The sequence below is a fragment of the Penicillium expansum genome, assembly GCF_000769745.1.
Source record: "Penicillium expansum strain MD-8 chromosome Unknown contig271, whole genome shotgun sequence".
Lineage (NCBI taxonomy): Eukaryota > Fungi > Ascomycota > Eurotiomycetes > Eurotiales > Aspergillaceae > Penicillium > Penicillium expansum.
The window spans coordinates 111,613-131,877 of NW_015971203.1; the positions used below are offsets into that span (position 1 = coordinate 111,613).

General features: G+C 48.9%; 8 protein-coding genes across 8 annotated transcripts; 4 read left to right on the forward strand and 4 right to left on the reverse strand.

Moving 5' to 3' along the window:
* Positions 1–143: 143 nt before the first annotated feature.
* Positions 144–956, forward strand: PEX2_081050 (40S ribosomal protein uS15; the record flags this gene model as incomplete). The annotated part of the gene is made up of 4 exons (XM_016745375.1): positions 144–345; positions 413–445; positions 660–706; positions 783–956. 4 exons carry the CDS (start codon positions 144–146, stop codon positions 954–956), a joined length of 456 nt encoding a protein of 151 aa, XP_016602134.1.
* Positions 957–1,303: 347 nt separating this feature from the next.
* On the reverse strand, positions 1,304–3,721 carry PEX2_081060 (fanconi-associated nuclease 1; the record flags this gene model as incomplete). The annotated part of the gene is made up of 3 exons (XM_016745376.1): positions 1,304–1,822; positions 1,895–3,230; positions 3,285–3,721. The coding sequence occupies 3 exons, from the start codon at positions 3,719–3,721 to the stop codon at positions 1,304–1,306; spliced, it is 2,292 nt and encodes a 763-aa protein (XP_016602135.1).
* A 522-nt stretch (positions 3,722–4,243) lies between these two features.
* PEX2_081070 (DPY30/SDC1 family protein) lies at positions 4,244–4,585 on the forward strand (the record flags this gene model as incomplete). The annotated part of the gene is made up of 2 exons (XM_016745377.1): positions 4,244–4,404; positions 4,498–4,585. The coding sequence occupies 2 exons, from the start codon at positions 4,244–4,246 to the stop codon at positions 4,583–4,585; spliced, it is 249 nt and encodes an 82-aa protein (XP_016602136.1).
* A 1,601-nt stretch (positions 4,586–6,186) lies between these two features.
* On the reverse strand, positions 6,187–11,136 carry PEX2_081080 (Zinc finger, PHD-type; the record flags this gene model as incomplete). Its single annotated transcript, XM_016745378.1, has 6 exons — positions 6,187–6,773; positions 6,835–7,181; positions 7,233–7,338; positions 7,395–7,586; positions 7,841–8,670; positions 8,723–11,136. The coding sequence occupies 6 exons, from the start codon at positions 11,134–11,136 to the stop codon at positions 6,187–6,189; spliced, it is 4,476 nt and encodes a 1,491-aa protein (XP_016602137.1).
* Positions 11,137–11,545: 409 nt separating this feature from the next.
* Positions 11,546–12,167, forward strand: PEX2_081090 (uncharacterized protein; the record flags this gene model as incomplete). The annotated part of the gene is made up of 5 exons (XM_016745379.1): positions 11,546–11,568; positions 11,634–11,812; positions 11,870–11,881; positions 11,941–12,018; positions 12,076–12,167. 5 exons carry the CDS (start codon positions 11,546–11,548, stop codon positions 12,165–12,167), a joined length of 384 nt encoding a protein of 127 aa, XP_016602138.1.
* A 346-nt stretch (positions 12,168–12,513) lies between these two features.
* On the reverse strand, positions 12,514–15,020 carry PEX2_081100 (N(6)-L-threonylcarbamoyladenine synthase family protein; the record flags this gene model as incomplete). The annotated part of the gene is made up of 5 exons (XM_016745380.1): positions 12,514–13,762; positions 13,826–13,897; positions 13,956–14,018; positions 14,106–14,108; positions 14,641–15,020. 5 exons carry the CDS (start codon positions 15,018–15,020, stop codon positions 12,514–12,516), a joined length of 1,767 nt encoding a protein of 588 aa, XP_016602139.1.
* Positions 15,021–16,551: 1,531 nt separating this feature from the next.
* On the forward strand, positions 16,552–17,097 carry PEX2_081110 (uncharacterized protein; the record flags this gene model as incomplete). Its single annotated transcript, XM_016745381.1, has 1 exon — positions 16,552–17,097. The coding sequence occupies one exon, from the start codon at positions 16,552–16,554 to the stop codon at positions 17,095–17,097; it is 546 nt and encodes a 181-aa protein (XP_016602140.1).
* Positions 17,098–17,708: 611 nt separating this feature from the next.
* On the reverse strand, positions 17,709–18,765 carry PEX2_081120 (NmrA/HSCARG family protein; the record flags this gene model as incomplete). Its single annotated transcript, XM_016745382.1, has 3 exons — positions 17,709–18,043; positions 18,110–18,530; positions 18,592–18,765. The coding sequence occupies 3 exons, from the start codon at positions 18,763–18,765 to the stop codon at positions 17,709–17,711; spliced, it is 930 nt and encodes a 309-aa protein (XP_016602141.1).
* Between the last annotated feature and the right edge of the window lie 1,500 nt (positions 18,766–20,265).

The following is a 20,265-nucleotide window of genomic DNA, read 5'->3' on the forward strand; positions in this document are numbered from 1 at the left end:
TAAGCGAAGCCGATCACGTGACCCCACACAGGCCCCATCTTTCCCGTCCACACTCACACCCTCTCTCACTTCTCGATTTTCGATCTTTCATCCACGCCGACAACCGACCAGATTTCCTCCGCCGGACACATCACCAATCCAAAATGGGTCGTCTTCACAGCAAGGGCAAGGGCATTGCCTCTTCCGCCATCCCCTACTCCCGCGCCGCCCCCGCGTGGCTCAAGACCACTCCCGACCAGGTTGTCGACCACATCTGCAAGCTGGCCAAGAAGGGTGCCACTCCTTCCCAGATCGGTGTTGTCCTCCGTGACTCCCACGGTGTTGCCCAGGTCAAGATTGTTACTGGTATGGAAATCCGAGAACCGCGACCCTAGGAATTCGAGGATCGAAATTTTCTAACATTTTCGCGCAGGTAACAAGATCCTCCGTATCTTGAAGTCCAGCGGTACGACTCCCTCCGCCCGCATAATCACATCCCTTGGGTGAAGAGAGCGAACAATTTGTGTGGAAAAGCCTTTGTGTGTCGGTAAAAGAACCATTGGCTTCGAAGCGCAAAATGCTCGTCTCTCTCCCCGACACTGGTTCGCAGAAATGCACCAGCAATTAAGCCTCTGCTTGGTCAAGAACATCTAGACTGACAGAGAGATTTTGGAATACAGGCCTCGCTCCCGAACTCCCCGAGGACCTTTACTTCCTGATCAAGAAGGTAAAAACTTTTTCTCCCTCTTTTTTTTTTTCCTTCTCTCCATTCGTGCAGATTATGCTAACCTCGAATCATCCAGGCCGTCGCTGTCCGCAAGCACCTTGAGCGTAACCGCAAGGACAAGGACTCCAAGTTCCGCCTGATTCTCATCGAGTCCCGCATCCACCGTCTGTCCCGTTACTACAAGACCGTCGGTGTCCTGCCCCCCACCTGGCGCTACGAGAGCGCCACTGCCTCCACCCTTGTCGCATAAGCGCATTTTGGGAGGATGAGTGGTTGACGGAGGGAACCCATCGGATCGTCGTGATCGTCGTATCTGGAGGGTCTATCTTCTGCTAGATGCAACAAAAAAAGATTACGATTATTTGATACCCTGTTCATGAATGCTCTAGACTCCTTTCGTAGTTGTAGGCTCGGCTTGTAGATGCCCACATAAGTAAGTTTATAGTGCAACTGATGGCTAGCCAACTCGCGACAAAGTGGAGACTCGAGTTATATGACCCATGTGGTTAGTTGGGGCACTAGTAGATTAGGCTATGTATGTACGTTGTATGACTTTAAACAGACATATTTTCAAGAGCATGCATGTATAGACGTTGCTCACACATCACACTCAGCTCTAACCTCCCTCGCCACGGCATTGCAAAGCTCAACTTTAACACCAGCCCCCAATAAAATATGGATCCAAAGGCGCTGGGTATCACTCAGCCGATCATTCTCCGACTTCACCTCAGCGAACATCACCGTCCTCGTCTCATGATTCCAGAGGAACAAGTCTGGGATTCCTCCACCACGTTGCTGGTACTCCTGCGCCATAACCTTACAGATAGTAGCAAGTGCCTCTCCCCGGAAACACTGCACAATCTCAACTAAGTCATCTAGATCGAAAGACCAGTCAAGACCAACAGCGCAAGGCTGCGCCTCCCCTTCACGAGCATGGATCTCACGGACGATCCGCTCTGCATCCCCATTCGTGATCTCAACCAGCCGGTGATTGATCTCCGATGCACGAGACGGGTAGAAGACATCAGTATGGAGATCGAGCGGACAAGTCTGGAACGCAGTCTGGAAGACGTTGGGTACGTATGTGAACAGAATATCGTAGAAGAGGTAGCCGAACTATGTTCAAGATCAGAGTTAGCGCAATCTTCGGAATATTCCAATCCTGCTTTGTATGGGGTAAAGACTCACCAGTGTCCGCACAATCCCTCCCTCAGAGTGATACCCCTTCCATCCATGATCACGGTACCAACTCAGACACATACTCTCCACCCTACACTCGCCGCCCTCCCTCTCATCAACCCAAACAGTCGCTTTCCCCTTTCGCGGAGAATCACCCGTATCAATGCGGATACCCTCAATAGTCCGCTCGGCTGGCTTGCCTAGCATCACATGTCCGAAATCATGCTGCTCGCGCTTCACCACCCGCAGCGCCTTTTCCAGCTTCGTGATCCGCTTCTGCAGGTCATAATGAAAGATCAGATGGCACAGCGGGTCTTCCAGCCCGGTCTCACACGTCCGTAGCGCAAGTCTCTTCCAATGCTTGCGTTGGGCTTCTTCGCTGCGCCCATCTGTGGACGTAAGCGCCCACATGTAGTGTTCTTCTAGCAGTGCCTTGCGCTGATACCACGCACCACGCCGCGCAGCGTGGAAGAGGCGCTGAGCGAGAAGTTCCTCTAGCACCTCATGCTCGCGTTTGTGTTCCTTGAACCGGCCGAGCGGGTGAAGACTCTTGTGGATGATTCTTGTGAGCACCCATGCCGGCGAGAACCGGCGTAGATATGCGCCTTCGCCGCTTTCGTAGATGCTGTCTTCTTTCTTTTGCTCTTGCTCGACTAGCTCTTTCCATCGGGGATGGGACTTGTTGGCAAGGTCAATGATCTGTTGGAGGGAGTCGGTCGTGACTGGGCCGTTGGATTCAAGGATGTTGTCGATCGCGAATTGGATTTGTATTGCTGATTCAAATTCCAGTAGTGCCTCCCTAGACGAGAAGATGGAATTCGAGCGGCAGACGATATATTCGGGGAAGTTTCTTTTGGTCATTTTGGCCAGGATAATTGTGGTAAGGGACTTTTCGGTCCACTCGGTGGAACGATAGAATACCAGGTGCACTCGTTCGAAGAGAGTGCGAGGCACTGGCGAGATCCTGATACATCCACCCGTGTAGTCCAATATCTTCTGAGTGAAATGGCTATCTCTGTTGTTTGTGTCTTTGAGTCCTGTCTGGGTCTGGCTTGTTTCGCGAAGAGCCGCCAGCAGCTCTTTCTTGCTCTTGCCCTGGACCTTGGCCTCCTTTGCAAAGACCTTGAGTTCCTCTAGCAATAGAAGCGATGAAGCCTCTTCCAGCGTTGTGATCGCTTCTATGCCCTCTGCAAATTTGAACGTATCTCCAAGTTCTGAATCAGGCAGGGTCCGGTCCCGTTGTAGGTCTTCGGCAACAGAGAATAAATCCGAGATATCAGAGTAGTAGTTCAACCGGTTGATTCGATGCCAGGCAGAGGTCTTTCGGAGGAACAGTCGAACATACCTGGTCAAACATTAATCTCAACCATATCTCATCACGTTCTACGAAAAGACATACAGATACTGGGATTCGTAGGAAAGCCCCCGCCACTGCGTAAAGATTTCCATTTCAGCCTCGTTAAAGAGATGTGATTCCTCATCCAGCACAGTTTCCAATGCCAGGTTGAATGCATCCACATATATGGAGCTTTTGCCTTTCTGCCAGGCACCATCTCGTAGCCTCACATCTAATCCCATCTTAGTGTCATTCTGCAATGCCTCGTACTCCTCGATTGCGTCCTCGTCGGTCTTGATCGCAGGAAGGGAAGTCTCGAGTTCTGTTTGGCTGTTGGTAATAATCCTTAAATCGTCCACAGCGGGGGTTTCCCCGGCTGTGACTGAAGGACTCGGACTCGGTGGTGGTTTAATCTCTGTGTCTGTACTAGAATCCTCTTTTTCAAAAGTCCGCCGACGTTTCGCGGGACGCTGCGTCTCCCAAAAGTTCAGCAAGGACATGATCTCTCGTATCCATGAATGCAATCAGTCCCGATGACTCGAGTCTCCGAGTATAGGCAGACACGAACGACGTGTCTCGCGAACAGGTTTCAAACACGAGATCACGTGTGCGATATGACTCCATTGGGCTGTTTGTCCTGTTTGCATATGACATAGACAAAGAGGCATAAGGCAAACACATAAGAAAACGAACTTAACAAAGCCGATTTGAAAGAGAAAAAGAAAGAAATGTCATCTGAAGACCATTCGAAAAGTGCCTAAGTGCAATATTTAGATAAAAAAATGTCCTTACCAGTAAGTCCTAGCTCTCCCTCCCTCACAACGGATCGACACCTCCGAGCTCCACAGCTTCCGCTTCGCAAACATTCGCCTCCACTGTTGCAACGCCCACTTCTTCCCCAAAGCTACACCTCCCAGGCTCCCAATTAACCTGTGTAGCCTCCCACCCTCACGATCTCAGATCCACCCACCTCCTCAGCTCCTACGTCCACCACAGCGCCCCAACCAAAACCCACATCCACAATGGCCGAAACAAACGGCACTGGCTCTAACACGCCGCTTGGCGATTTGGGCAATATATCTGCGGGCCAGGTTCGTCCTGGTGGCGCACCTGCGCGCGTCTATCTCAATGAGAAGGTCGTCCCGTATCTGCTTGACGGGATGAAGTCTGTTGCGCGCGAACAGTGAGTGGAGTACTATGGCTAGCTAGCTAGCTTTTCTATACTGGTCTGCTGGATGGCTTTACTGATCTCTTTGTCTTTCTCTTTTTGCGCCAGGCCTGCCAATCCTCTCCGTGTGCTCGGCGAGTTCTTGCTTCAGAAGAGTAATGAAGTGGAGGGCGAGACTAAGAAGGAGTCGGAGTAGAAAGGAACCTTGGAAGGGGGATATGATTTCTTGGGCGTTTGATGGTGCTTGATCGGCTGTTCTGGGATTGGATTTTTTTTTTTACAATGGCTTTTTTTTTTGTGAAGCCATTGACGACTCGTTTTAAAAGCTTGTGAGTGGACTTTGATGTACACCAAGACGTTCATCATATGATACCCCGGTCAATGTCTACGCCTGTTATGCTAGTAAAATCTTAAGGTTTAATAGTAGAAAAGAAAGATAGTGAGAATGATATTTCAAAAGCGAGGTGGTGATTTTTAATCTAGCGAGTGTGAAACTACTGGTATAAAACTCGAGGATATATGTCTCCGGTAAAGTAGACTATAAAACAATATATGGGAAGTAATTTTGTAGGAATTGAGCTTTCCACGGCATGTATCGACACTTTGCAGCTCTTCTAGCTATAAGACTAAGAAGTGTGAAGAACATCTATAAATATATCTAAGAAGGCAGTATTTGTGATTCTAAATAGTGCATTGGACACCCCTAATACCAAATCAAATAGGCCAGAATATTCAAGCCCTACATCCTCAAGGATAGAGACTACATAAGTGGCCGATTCTACTTGGGAAATTATATAGATACCAGAGTGAGCTTATAGGAGGCCAAGGAACAGAAATGCCCTTGTGTTTGAGGATATATTATTCTTTGTTAAAGACTTAAGCCTCATTGATCAAAGAAAATCCACACGGCCCTGGATTCAAAGACACGGAGTGGGTTGGACAAGTGGCTGACTCAAGAGGGGACCATGGGATGCTCACAATCCTCGAAGTAATATGAGTATCATGCTGGAGCACCAGAACAAGCTAAGGTCTTGTAGAGGGCAGGGCGAATGGAACCATCCAAAAATGGAACCCGATATATATATATATTCAAGTTTGGAAGCTTCATAGAGATTCCTAGATGGGATAAGTACAAGTACCTTGTCTTACCCCGACCAAATATTCGGGGAAGAACAAAGGATTCCAAAAAAAACCTAGATGGGTCAGCTTGCGAGACACACCTCACCTTTAATGGCATTGTCGATATTCCAAATTGATTAATGCCAGGAGTTTTAAAGGTTGAAACTACAAGCGCAAAGTCGACAGCTTTGAATTGGGCGAATGGTTGATCATTCAGTTGTTTAGAGAAGTCGAATACAATCGAGCCGTTACTGGAGATGGTGTAGAGGTGAAGTTGTAGCTGTAGCTGTGTGACGAATTTGCTGACCCTGAGATAACCGAATTACAGCGCATAATTTTCTGTCCCTTTGCCGCTAAAAGTTTTTTTTTTCCCGAAGTTGCGTCGCGAACAGACATAAAAGAGACACATCATCAAGCGACCGAAGTGTGCACCGATGAAGTTGCCGAGTCGTGGCGCTCCGTTTTTTTTCCCTTTTTTAAAAAATCGTCGAGCCGAGAGCAATTGACAAACAAAGACAGCGACGCCCCGCGGCCCGTCGCCCAAATCCCGCATTAAAACAATCCCAGAAACAAAGAAAAGGGGGGAGGAAGTGGGCAAGTTGGTGAAACATGGGAACCAGGAACCAGGAGACATCAAAGGCCAGTCTCTGTCCTGGTTAGAAAACAAGGGGAGGCACTTTACCTGCCAGCGTACCGATCCTCGCCGCCGCCGCCGCCGCCGCCGCCGCTGCCACCGCCGCCAGGAGCACCACCGGTGCTGCTGCGTGCTTGGCCTTCGTAGGAACGTCCACCACCACCAGTGTAGGGGTCACGAGCCTCACGGGGAGGGCCGGCAGCATCGAAGCTAGGAGGGTTGGCATCACGGTCGTAGTAACCACCACCGCCGCCACCACCGCTGCCGCGAGATTCCTCACCACCTCCACGACGTTCATCACGGCTGTAACGGTCATCACGGCCACCGCCGTAGCGGTCACCACCACCACGGTATCCGTAGTCGTCACGCGATTCGCGGCGACCACCATACTCACGGCCACCGCCGCCGCCACCACCACCACCGTAGTCACGACGGCCATAGTCACGTCCGTAGTCACGGCCATAATCACGGCGATCGTTGTAAGAGTCGTAGCGACCGTAGCGGGAGTAGTCATCATCGCGACGACGCCAGCCGCCACCGGAGGGGCCACGGCGATCATCGTAACGGTCACGGCGGGGACCACCTCCACGACCACCACCACCGGGACCACCGGGGGGACCACCTGGGCCATCTGTAGAAGGGAAATGTAAGCTGACTTGCAAGGCGCAAGGGGAAGGGATGATGTAACTTACCACGCTTGGGAGGACCAAAGTACTTTCCGGGAGTAGGGGTACGAGGACGGGCACGACGAGCTTTCTCGATGCTCAGAGTGCGACCTTCAATGACCTCACCCTGGAGACCCTCCTTGGCGGCATCAGCCTGCTCGGCGGTGACCATGTTCACGAAACCGAATCCACGGGACTCCTTGGTGTGAGGGTCCAGCATGATAGAGCAGTTATCGACATCGCCGTACTTTTCAAACAGACGCGAAATATCAGACTCGGTCAGGCGCGGGTGAATACCAGTAACAAAGAGGTTAGAGCCAGAGTTGATGGCACCTTCATCGTCTTCCTCGATAGGCTTACGAGCCAGAGGAGCTCTGTGGGTTTGTTAGATTTGAATTGATTCACCAGACCACACGAATAAATACCTCTCGTCAGAGCGGCCATTGGGGGAGCGGCTGCGAGCACGGTCGCGGTCGGCACGAGGCTCATCGCGAGGAGAGGCGCTGCGCTCGCGATCATATCGAGGCTCGTCTATTGAAAAAGGGTAAATATTTTCAAGCGCATCGAAATAATTCTAAAAAACGTACCCGCGTAGCGGCTGGAATCGTTGTCGTAGTCCGCCATGATGAAAGGACCGAAGGTGTAGGTTGGAAGAAGGAAGAAAGAGAAGTTGGAAAGCTGATAAGAGCGGACGCTAAGCACCGGGAAGTACACACCCGAGGAATCAGGCAGCTGTGCAAACCGCGTGGAATTTTGGTTGAATTTCGTGAATTTCGTGACTTTGGGGGGAGTTTCGAGAAGAAAAATCAGAGATTTCTTTTTTCTTTGAAAAATGCGACTTCATGCAGGGGGTTAATTTGACTATCACAAAGAGCTATTATGCCAAGACCGAAGCAATCGCCATATTAAAGCTTTATTAGCTATAGAACTAGTACAAATACTCATACAAAACTAATTCCTTAAAATTGGAATGCGCTAAAATCAAATTCGTGAACCCCATACGAATCATATACAGAAAGTAATCATCGTGAACCTCGCAAACGTCGAGTCCGACGGGGATTCTGTTGTGAAGCAGCTGGGGTGCGGGTGGCCTGGCCCTTCAGGTCTCCATCATCAACCAAGTCCTTCAACCCTTCGAGTTCATCCTCATCCAGTTCGCTGAGTTCTTCACTCATTCCGCGCATGACATCCCGTCCAGTCCACCGTTCCTCGTGGACAGTTGTACCGACAGGGTCAAATGGTTGCATGTACCATTGAATGCCACCCAAAGCCAAAGGTAACTGCTGATCTTGCTCGGTGAGGACAGGCGTTGGATGTCGATAGTAGGTGGGAACACTCTTCATGGTGTCTTCAGCAGGAGTTAGCTCTTCTGCTTCAGGGAGTTGTTCATCTGTAGGCTGGGCTTCCGATGGAAGCTCTGTCGTAGGAAGTGTCTCTTCAACTCCTTCCATAGCATCAGGGTGACCAAACAGCTCAGTATCACCTTCCGGCTCAACAGAATCACCACTACGTGACATCAAACTGTGGTCAAGAATCACATCCAGCTCCTTCAACTCCTTCTCGAATGGTTTGCGGTTGAGTTCGCTTTCTTTCCTGATCGCATCCTCCAGGGAAGGCTGAATGACTTTGATTATCCGTTTTGCCAATTTTCTCTTCTCGCGTTGCTCCAAGCTGAGCTCCGGGGCGCGACCACTGATCTGGGCTTGGAGTTCCGCGGTATCGCCAGCGGGCTCCACGCCGATTTCTGAGGTGAAAAGACTGGCCAAATCGGAAGAGAAGGCAGCAACAGACGGATAGAATCGTTCGTTGAGCCTTTGTCGGATTGACATCAAGCCTGCTGCAAACACGCCTTTTCCATCGAGCCTGGAATAAAGTCAGTATGAGTGTTGGAAGAGATAGGACAAGTATATCTTACAGTTGAGCTTTCTCGAAGATTGGCCACAGCAGTGGAAACGTAGGGAAGTAGACAAGATCGACAATGTTACGGAGCATCTCTGCATCCTTCAACTTCTCCCTCTCCCGTTTCTTCACTTCGTCACATAGCATCCTCAATCGATCGAGGTCCTTGTAAAGTCGCTCACCAAACTCAATGCGACGTTCCAGGCGTTTGTGTCCGGGAACACCCATTGCGACATAGTCTCTTCGTGTCATTTCCATAGATGAGAAGGTCTCCAACTGCAACTGGAGTCGCTTGAGCAATGCCGCTCCACGTCTCGCCTCTCGTTTCAATGTCCAATACTTGGATGCATCCTCGGCATATTGCTTTCTTTGGCGGACCGTGAATCGCCCAAGAGAAGCTATCACTGAGTTTAACACAACTTGGGGGATGACTGGGGCACCGGAGGGCAGCTTCCAGATTGTTCTGGGAACACGTTTCCGTTTATTGCCACCTACTGTTAATGTAAGGCGAGGAGTGAGCGTGCGGTCCTCCTCTCCTCCATCACTAGGGTGCGCCGGGCCCATCGAGAGTGCTGCGGCCTGGCTGTCTCCCCATCGTCTACCTTGCATGGTATCGCGGTAATACTCGATGGCATCGGCAGTTGCAGCATCAGTGCCATGCTCCAATCGCCAGTCAGGGGGGACGTGCTTGTCACAGAAAGCCTTGAGAAGGTGGGAGTCCATAAGACCATGGCCAATCTTCATCTTCAGATAAAGTTGAGCTCTGCGTGCACATGAGACATGAAAGGCTACAAAGCAGTTTTTGTTGCTGCATTGAATGGATGCACCCATCCGCTGTTTGCAGATGTAGCAATTCAATTTCCAACGGCTGCGTGGAACCTTTTCGACATCGGTCACCGGCTCCATAAGAGATGGATTACCAATAGAAACTTCAGGGATCCAGAAAGAGCAGAGTAGATGAGCCCATTTAGATGAGGTCGTTTGCTTAAATGCACCCTCAGTGTTTGGGCAGAAAATACAATTGGTGGAACCTCTTCCCAGCAACTGGCACTTGCGGCAAAGCCACTGGCCTTCTGGGATGAAAGGAACACCATAACACTCCTGATGCACTGCAAGGTCGCAACCATCGCAGAAAACAATTGCATTTGAGTTTTCACAATCGCCATCATCACAGATAGCACACTTGCTGTCTTGCTCTTCGCCCGGTCCAGCAGTCTCGCCATTGACTGCAGCTGCAGAGCTAGAGCGAAGGCGCCCGGTCTGTGGGGGTTTGGGATTCGGCTTAGGGATGCGCTTCTCAAGGGCATGCCACTCCCTCTCGATTTTGGTCATGGTAATCTCAAACACTGCAGGCTTAATGGGTTCAAGCTGATCTTCACGGCGCTTGGCGTTGTATTCTTCCAACCATTTTTCGTCCTGCTCATCCATGTCATATTCGACACGTCCAATTGTGGTGTTAAGGTCTCCATCTGTCGTGGTAGGTTGAATGACATCGAGGTCATCTTCTTGGGTGCCTTCAGTCATTCGGATAAATCGCCGGTCATGGCGAAGGAAGAGATCGCTCTCTTGGTATCCCACATTTGCCATGGTCCGGTCGACATAGTTTTGATGACCGACACCCTTCTTCTCATAGAATGTGAAAGGGTCACGCAATCTGAACGACGGCTTGGGTAGTGTTAGTTTCTCGCGGGGGTTGGGGCCTGGTGGCGGTATAATCTTTTGTCCTTGCTGGGCAAGAAGGGCATTGAGGATGGCCTCGGGGCGACGAGGGGGGCGGCCAGGCCTGCGTTTGATTGGGATTGGAGAAGCCATTTCACCTGATATGATGACTGGCGATCCTGCAAGGTCTGAGACTGTCGCACCAGCCAGCGACTCCAGGCTCAGGATAGGAGTAGAGGTATCTGGGGCATCGACCTCTTCAGACGTGAAGACAGCAATTTTGCCATCAATGTCCAAGTCGGGGTGGAACTCCTCCCACCCGCGTTCTTCCCGTGGCTTGTATCCATCGCCTTGTTGAAGAGCAAGAGCGGCGGCTGTGGAAGAGGTGAAACGACCGCGCGTTTGGTTCTTGTCGCGCCTTGGACGCGACATGGAGGGTGGTGTTGTTGGTATGATGGGAGGTGGCGGTGGAGGGGCTAAGAATGGTTGGTCCATCTCACGTGGTAGACGGCTTCGAGCACTTGCGGAGTGGCGTCGGGGAGTATTTTTCTTGGGGGTTTCTTGGGCGGCGGCGGCGGCAGCAGCTGCAGCTGCAGCGTCGAAGTCGATAAATCTTCCTCCTCCTCCGGGGCCACCTGGAACGTACTTTCGCTTCTTTGAAGGAGGGCCGTCAGGGGAATCGAAGGAGCCGCTGTTGGGTGACTTGAGAGATGACCTAGGTTTACTGCGTGATGGACGACCAGAGATTGAATGTCGGACCGTCGGTGCCATAATTTAAGAACGAGCTTTCGGGTGTGTATGTTGCTCGTTGGGGATGTTGATTGTTAATCGGACGGCGTCAGGTCGCGTTCGGAGGCCGACTCAGGCAGGGCCTCGGGAAAGATCAAAGTCGCAGTCTCAAGTCATGCGACAGCAAACTAGAAACGAATGGACACAATGGACGCAAAGGACGCCAGAGCCCGTAGAAGCTGCAAGGCGCGCGATGAGGTGTTTGGTTATCTGGTCAAGGCGGAGACACCCGAGCTGTCTGGGCCTGTTGGCCTGAGGCGCCAATCTGGACTTTAAGCACCTCCGCAGCTTGACATAGGGACATGACATCCACAGCTGTTCCTTGCGAGCTATTTACGACTTTATTCCTTCGATCGAACTTTGATTTTTCCATTTTACATAGATTTACAATATGAGCGGTTCCAGCGACAACAAGTACGCGTTATGCACCCCAAAATATCACGCGCTTCACCGTCGCTAACTGTTATTGCCTTCCTCAGATGGCGGGGTGGACCCAGTCGCCAGGCGTCGCAGCGCAACTCGAACAACCGTGATAAAGCAGGAGGACATGGAAGCGCACGCGATAACAATGCTGCTTGGGGCGCATCCAACCCTCCGCAGGAACAGCATATCCCTGTACGGGGCTTCAACAACGCAGAGGTTAAGAACGTTTTGAAGGGTATGTATATACACCTAAGTTGCAGGTACAAGGGCTGACCAAGCTTCTACGATACAGCAGGGCCTCAGGGTACGTCTTATTGCCACCTCCATCTCTACTCAAGCCTAACCCATGCGCCATTGATACAGAAACCAAGTTGTCGATAGCCTACAAATCTCATTCTAAAGACGGTCCTACCCAACGATCTACTGCCTGGGGTGCCAAGGGTACAGTCTCCCTTCGATCGCAGGATGCCTATGAACAAACAATAACCATATTTACAGCGCAAAACATGGCGAACGGGAAAGACTTCTTCCTAGAGCTTCGAAAACAGATTGCCTCGCTGCAGCGAAGCGGTCCCCCCGTCGGCGGCTGATCGTCACAATTATGACTTCATTATCTCAAAGTACTTGCATTGCACAGTCGGCGGGTCGCGAGTTTGGTTCGTTTTCATGGGTTGCAACGGCGCATCTTCGATACCCTACTGTGGAGGATGCATGGGTGATGAGTGGACTTGGAGGTTACATGGCATCGGCGTCTCTGATGATTCTGGGTCTTACATGTCCATAATGCACTATGACTCCTTTTTTCAAAAATTTATTCATTACGATTCATCCACTGCATCAAGAAATCTATGGGGATGAGATTGCATTATTTTACAGGCGCTATTATACAGAGAGGGTATGTCACTAATATACAAGCAGGAAGCCATCCAACTACGATCATCGCTCTTGGATCCAGCCTCCTGGGCCAAGGATACCTCCATCATCAGCACGTGGGTCGAGGGTCCATTTCCGTATAGGACGACAGCTGAGGTCAGATCGGAAGCCAGCCTCGAACATCTCAATGCCCGCCCACCCAATCATGGCCGCATTGTCGGTACACAAATACGGAGGCGGAGCAACGATCCTGATATTGCCAAAACCGCGCACTTCCAAAAATGAAGAGAGCACTTTCATAAGGAACTGGTTGGCGGCAACACCGCCACTGACAACAAGGGTTTTGATCTCATCCTTGCCAGTATTATGCGGCCGCAGAGTCTCTAGAGCGATAACAGTGCGTGAGGCAAGATGCTCAAAACAGACGCGCATGGCTTCCCGGCCTAGATCGACACGCTCTGCATCTGATATTTTAATATTCGTACTGTTTCTTTGAACGATCTTCCCAACCATGCTCGAAATCGAAGAAAAGCTAAACTGCAAGATCCGCGTATTGGCAAATGGAGTCGTAAGAGACCAGCCCCAATCGCTAATGCGCTTGGCTATTTCTTTACCCCGAGAGTCTGGTGCCGAGTAATCCTCAAAATCGGCCTTGCCATTAGGGAAGACGAATTGCTCCAGACTCTTGCCGTACATGGTGCTTTTAGCTTCCTGGAGCAAAGACTCTGGTAGGATATCTCGTGCCGATTTATCGAGCGCCTCCCCAATAGCTATATCTTCGCTTGTAGCGAGGATCCTATGATCTGTGAGACCCTTGGAATGAACCAGAGTTGTATGACCGCCAGAGACGAGAATGGAAAGGAAAGGGAATTCCGGCGTTGTTGCGGGTGGGTCGGCCTTGGCTTCATTTTCCAGGCATGATACGAGCCCTGGTGTCAAAAGATGTGCCTGCATGTGGTGCACTCCGACCATGGGGATCTGCCATGCAACCGACAGCGCTTTTCCAGTGTCGAGGCCAACGGATAGGTTTGACCGCATTCCGGGGCCTCTTGTGGCGGATATGAAATCGGGGATGCGGCGACGAGTTCCATCCGCCAGTTTAAGTCCATCGCCTGTTTTCGACTCCGGTAGGTAATTGAGGGCTTTCTGTACGAGGTTTGCGAGGTTGTCTTGGTGGGATTCGAGGGCGATGATAGGGTGAATTCCGCGATGCGCGCGCGTGTCTGCAGTTACATTTTCAAGGAAATGGATTTTGGCTGCGCTTCCGGAGTCTTTCTTTGTTTTCTCGACGATAGCTACTGACGTATCATCACTGTTGTCGGCAACCAATTAGTTGAGTGTTTTTCTTTTCGGATGGGCGTCTACCTCCGCTTACCATGACGTTTCAATTGCCAACGTGAGCAAGCCACGGCGGGAGATCAAACATCTCCTTGCATTTAACGCCGATCTGCAAAAAGTCGCAGCAGGAGTCGCTAAGAATAACATTGGTAAGATGCTTGACATACGACCGGCGACAGGGGCGAAAAAGATCGGACGCGCACGGGCCGGAGAAGCCCTCAAATGGAGCCCTAAAATAGGTACCAAAACAGCAATCTATAGTGATCTACGGAGTACGGAGAGCTCTATTGAATACTACCCACGAATGTTGAACTTACTTGCTAGAATGTCAGTATAGGGTTGAAGACACCATTGTATTTGCAGTAACGAACGGCTAGGTTAAAACATTTGTGCTCAAAAAAAAAATCAAAACCATCAATCCAGGTCCCATCATAACGTCATAAATATATTGTTCCTCCAAAACACTGATACATCGTTTTCACTTCAAGAACAGAATGTGTGGTGTGCATCAAAGGCCGAGTCAGCCCACATGAATGATACTGACGCATTCGGAGCCAGCGAAAAGCGCGAGAGGCAGTCATCATCCAGAAAGCACCTCGAGACATGCCGGATGAACACTTCAATCCGCTGTTCTGTCATATTTAGGCTCATCTTGCAGTTCGAAGACGTCGGTTGTCGGGGGCGCGAGGAGCTATGCGGATTGAGGTGATCAACAAAAGACCTAGGGTGCAGGACATGGCATCATTGCAAAAGCAATATTTAAACCCCGAGTCATTCAGAAGCACCTGGTTGCTCCCCATTACTCCAGCCATGAACGGTCATAGGTGATACATATATTGAACTTGATCTCACTGTCGAACCGTCCATCGCCGCTCTTCTCGTGACATCTTCATGTAATTGCCGTAATATTCGTCCGGGTTCTCAATGGGCGTCACACAGTGGACAGTTGGTGTCACTTTGAATTGTATACGCTTGTCAACATTGGCAGCGCGCGAGGACGACTGCTTCTTGAGGATGCTCTTCGATGAGCAAGAGTTTGTGTATGCATAGCTTGGAACTTGCAGTGAGCAGAATCTCTTGGTGGTCGGGCTCGCCGCGGAGATTGGCGAGACAGGCGTACGAGGAAGAGCAACTGGTGACTTGAGCGACAATGTTGGCCGAGGAGCATTCTGCACAGCAGAGATGCTCAAGGACAGCTTTGGCTTGACGACACGGGCAGTAGTGGTGTACATTTTGACGGATGAAGAATCCACAATAGTCGAAGAAGTTTAAAACAACAATGTAGTTGATGTTAATTGGTTTGGGTTTTCACTGGGAAACTTTGATCAACAAAGATATCCGAGTAGGCAAGGAGAGAAACGAATTATTGACGTAGATGTAGAAAGGAGTTGAAGAACTTGGGCCAGCCAAGACACAGGACGAAAATAGAAGAGGCAAAAATAGAAAAAAAAATAGGAAAATCTCAAACAATATGCAAAACAGAGTCTCCTGGGGGACAGATGAGGGCGGCTATATACACTTGAGGGGGAGAGGGGAACCAACGGAGGCAAACCACCTTCTTCTGCCTAAGCGCCCACTCTATGCACGACGGGGCACAAATCACCGCTATCACACTTAAGTTTCTAACTTTGGAAAGCTTCCGTCCCATTCAGCCAATTAAAAATACTCACAGAGTGGAATCCCCATCTAGTGTGATGTGACGGATGTTAGGGTTCGATGTGGGGGGTCCAGCCCTGCAGCCCACTGCACTTGGAACCACATTCTGGTCTTCCTGTCAATTTGATTCGAAACTTTCGACCGACTATCACTCAGTAGGTGAGGAAGATCGCACTCGCATTAAGTGGATTCCTGCACTGCTAGGTGATAACCCCGCATTATCACTGTGATTGGCAGCCATAGCGAAAGCTGATTGGTTTGAATATTGGCAGGATTGTTGCGACGTACTATAATTAGATATCACATGGAGTTGATGCCTCTGTAAACTATTTTTACTCTTCAAGATTGCGCGATAAAAAAATATATCCTTGAACATCCTTAGACTGAGCTCAAATACACAGTGAATGCAGCTGTAGCACTGTTGGTCACATTTTGTTGTGGCTTTTTTGGGTGGCCAATTCACCTCCAGTCCTTACAATTTAATGCTCATCTATGCTACATTCTTCTTGCGTGATCGTCCTAGTGACTATATTTCCTAGGTTTGCAAATAGAGCGCGTATGCTGTACGGTGTAGTGCTCGAACATGTGCTCTATTTATAGAAAATGCCTCTAAAATTAACAACGCATATGGAGTAGTTTACATATATGCCTGCATGCATTTAATTGATTAGGACAACGCCAGGGGAGGAAGTGTTTGATTTTTATGAGACGAGCGATTAGCTCTATCCAAGTATATGGACTTTTGGCTGGACCCGGGATTGGGCGATAAGAATGATACCAACAGCAGATATGCAGGATAAGGACGTGGGACAAACATGCTAAGAAGAGAAGAAACAGAAAAATTGAAATAAAATATGGAGGCTTGGTTAGTTTACTGGGCATTGTAATCATCGGAAGGGGAGGTAAAGCTTTGATTTGTTTAGGCTCTTGAGGTGGGGTATGGAGCTGTGATAAATGGATATGAAGAGCCAGGCTGAGATAGATGTTGTAAGTCACTCGATATTATAGGAGGCATACACATACTATCTTTGTTCCTTGAAAGAGGGAAGCAAGGCGAACGAAGGTGGGGTTTTTGATAAAAGACAAAACTCAAGGTCCGAATCGCTCATGCTCGAGCTTCCGCCTGAGAAAAAGGGCTTCACGGACGTCACCCTGTGCATCATAACATGTTTCATGATCAAGGAGATGCATTTATCGCCACAGCCCTTGAACCCAGTCACCTCGTCAGAAGACCGAGAAGACCCGATCAAGTCCCTAGGGAAAACTCCCCACGAACAATATCTCAACCATTTCAACCTGGGGATTCCAATCCATTGGGTATCAGCCACAATCATTCGCCTTCAATTATCGAAGTCATGGGTCTCGGTGCATTCGCAACTTTCATCCTCAGACCTAGGCGAGCCGCAATCACAATACAAAGATTCGGTGTTTCGCACTGCTATTGAACTTATCGAATTCGCATACTTCCTGCAGACCAATAATTTATCCCGCACAATGGGGCTGGCTCTGCAGGAGTTACAAGCAAACGGAGACTATTTCTTACATTCTCGACGAGTTAAACTCTCGCCCACCCGGCCCTGGGACGGATCGTGCCTGGGAAGTGGTGACCAAAACAACTTCCCTGTGGAGACAAAGTCCCCCAGACACAGATAGTGAACCCGAAACTCCTTTGGCTGAGCTGATCTAGCGTGCTGATCTGTACGAGAAGGGGAACAAGAAAGACAGTCGGAAATTGGCAATTTAAATGTGCGGGTTGGCCGGAGATCTTGTATTGGGGAGAAACTGAGCCCCAAGTCGGGGAATGAAACTTTCAACTCCGAGGATCGTTAAGCTTATATGATCGGGCCGGTGGGGCACGGGTAGTCTGATTCTTGCTTATCAGCAGTAGGGTGGAAATCCTCCAAAATCCGGGTTGAGTTCGATCGAAGTATATTTTTAGCCATGTACGTGTGCCTTCAGCTAAGAAAGCCCTCCACGGCGGAAGGCAATTGAGGGCTGTCTGGACTACACGAGCACTACACACAACGAAAACATGAAGTACGTAACACCAACATGATCCCCAAGATCGTCCTCATAAAAGGAGAATAAAGTCAAGAGTCCCTACCAAAGATAGCTACAAAAAGTTACAGCAATTAATTCTAAAGTACGACTAAGTGAGAATACCTCAAGATATTTCGCTTTAGGGGCGTCGAAAGCAAAGCAGTGTGCTTCTTCTTTGAAAATTTGTTGTCTAGCTACCAAAAGTTTCCAAGTCTGCTAATTTACTAAAGCGATTCTTTGCTTTGCTCCAAGAAATCCTTCCAAGTCGTCACTCGATAACCAGACTTTTCGAGCAGTTTGTGACTCTCCTTCAAACTGCGGCCATTGAAATAACCCGGGTTCTCAACAAACAAGTGATTCTCCAACATCTCCTCTCCCATCGGACCGGGAATAAAACTCTTGTAAGTGTCACTGTCCACCTGAACAAACTGGGTTTTCTTTCCAGTGAGCGACTCGAACTCGGCAAGTATACGCGTAGGGGAGTAATAGTCAGCCGCTGCCAAAAGCTGGAGACCAAGAACCTCGGACCGGTTTTTTAAGGCCGCTGCCACATATTTGCCTGTCCACCTCGATATGTTAGCCTTCTCAATCTTCAAATTCGTGATGAAAATGTATTTTCACGTACCCATGTCGCTAGCAATGTCAATAAGCGGGAATTGTGCGTCTTTGCCGACAGGGTAGGCCAAGTTGTAAACATCGTCGCTGTCCTTGCGCAGCATTCCAAATACAGTGTAGTTGGTCATGAAGTAACCTGGCAGCACAAAGGTGGCTGGCACACCAATTGACCGAATATACTCCTCGACCTGCGCCTTGTGATCGAAGTGAGGGACATGCTTAAGGCGACCACCCGATGTCTCTGTGACGTTGAACAAAGACGAGAAAATCAGATGCTGTACGCCAGCCTCCTTTGCTGCATCAGCAACATTCTTTCCATGTACCAGCTCAGCATCGGAACCGGCATTTCCCCAGTCCGGAGTGGTCACAAGGAAGACTGAGTGACTGCCCTCCAATGCCTGAGCCAGTGACTCCTTTGAGTTCATGTCGGCCTTGAGAAACAGAGTAAATATCGGGTTTATCTCTTCATCGTAGTGAATAATGAAATCTTACGGTCTTGACCTCGATGCCCTGCTTCACAAGAGCTTGAGCGGCCGGCTTGGATGCATCACGAGTGATGCCCCGAATATTGAACTTCTGAGAGAGGCTCACATCCTGCAGAATAGTGCGAATGACAGAGCCGCCTTGCTGTCCTGTAGCACCGAAAACTGCAATAATTTTAGTCATTGTTGATTTTGTGGTAGGTGGGTTTGGTGATTGCAGCTTGATTCTATGAGAACGATAAACTGTGAGTGCTGGCTTGGAATTTATAGTGTGAAATAGCCTCTAGCTGTAAATCAGTCGGAACTCGGAGTCTATAGTACCGATGATTAATAAGAATAAGGTGGCAGATGGTTTCTTGTTGTCTAAGCGTGCCAACCTGTATGGGATTGCTTGGTAACTAATCTACCATCGGGTTTAATCTCACTTCCGATAATGCTAATACTTCCGTGATATTATTACAGTAATAAACAATAAACTGACTAGTTTACTAATTTCCTATGATTCATGACTGATTTCAATTGCAAGATATTGCTTCATTGGTTAATGGTTCCCCCTTATGCCCATGCCAACGACATAACTGTAAAAACTATGAACGCCACCACCATAAGAATAAGCAACAAACAATAAGCTCCACTCAAAAACCATTATTGATAATTGGCCTAATTTACAAAATTATCTCAAGTTTTCCGCGCATTCATGACCGAAGCGGAAATGACAGGGGTCGGGCTTGACTCAAGCCCGGGGCCGGCTGTAGAGCTTTACTCAGCGCGGGGTTCAGATGAAGTCCGAAAGTTAATGATGACGTACGAAAGGGTAGGATAGGATCTTATGGAGTCAATATTTTGATAAACTGAAGAGTCAATTGTTTACGTTGAAGCAGATGTAACAGTTGAATAATTCAATCATATGAGTTTAGTATGACTAGCTGGGACCTGGACGGAGGCATTATTATCCGGACCTAGAGTTCAAAGGGGATCAAGCTTAAACATATCAGATCTAATAGCAGCGATATATATTGATTTTCTCTTTTCTCTAATGATATAGCTCTCAAATTTCTATTGTAGCAAAAAGTACATATGTCTTCTTAGAATCACTGTTGAATCCTCTCAAAGTTTCAACTTTGATCTTTTGTTAAGCATATGAGTGACATTAATTTTACCTCTGCCTAGGTACTGTCCTTGGGTAGTACTGTCGGGTGTAATGATTCTAACTCTTTACCTTGTATGGTTTTTGGCAGGGAATAGCATTGAAATTGCAATGGATCGTTTTGCTATATGATACATCGTATGCAGTTACCCCATATTAATTGCCCCAATGTTGTCCGGCTTGGCTCCCGGTGAATCGTTTCTTGAGCTTCCAAGGTTCAAGGCCTAAGCTCAAAAAAAGTACCTTCAGAGGAGTTTCGGTGCTATAGCTACACCGCTACGTATCGCTACCTATAACGTATGACTTTTCAGTGATCTCAATATATATATATATATATATAGTGTTTATATATATAGTGAGTAGTAGCTGCCATATTTTAATCTCTCCAACTCTACGGAGGTGTACATGAAATTTGCGTTCTTGCGTTTTGAGAACAATGCACTTGAGCAGAATAGAAGTCGATATTTACAACATAGAAACATGAACATAGCCATCCTAGTCGGTCAAATGCCATAGTCATATCTGATTGCAAGAGAG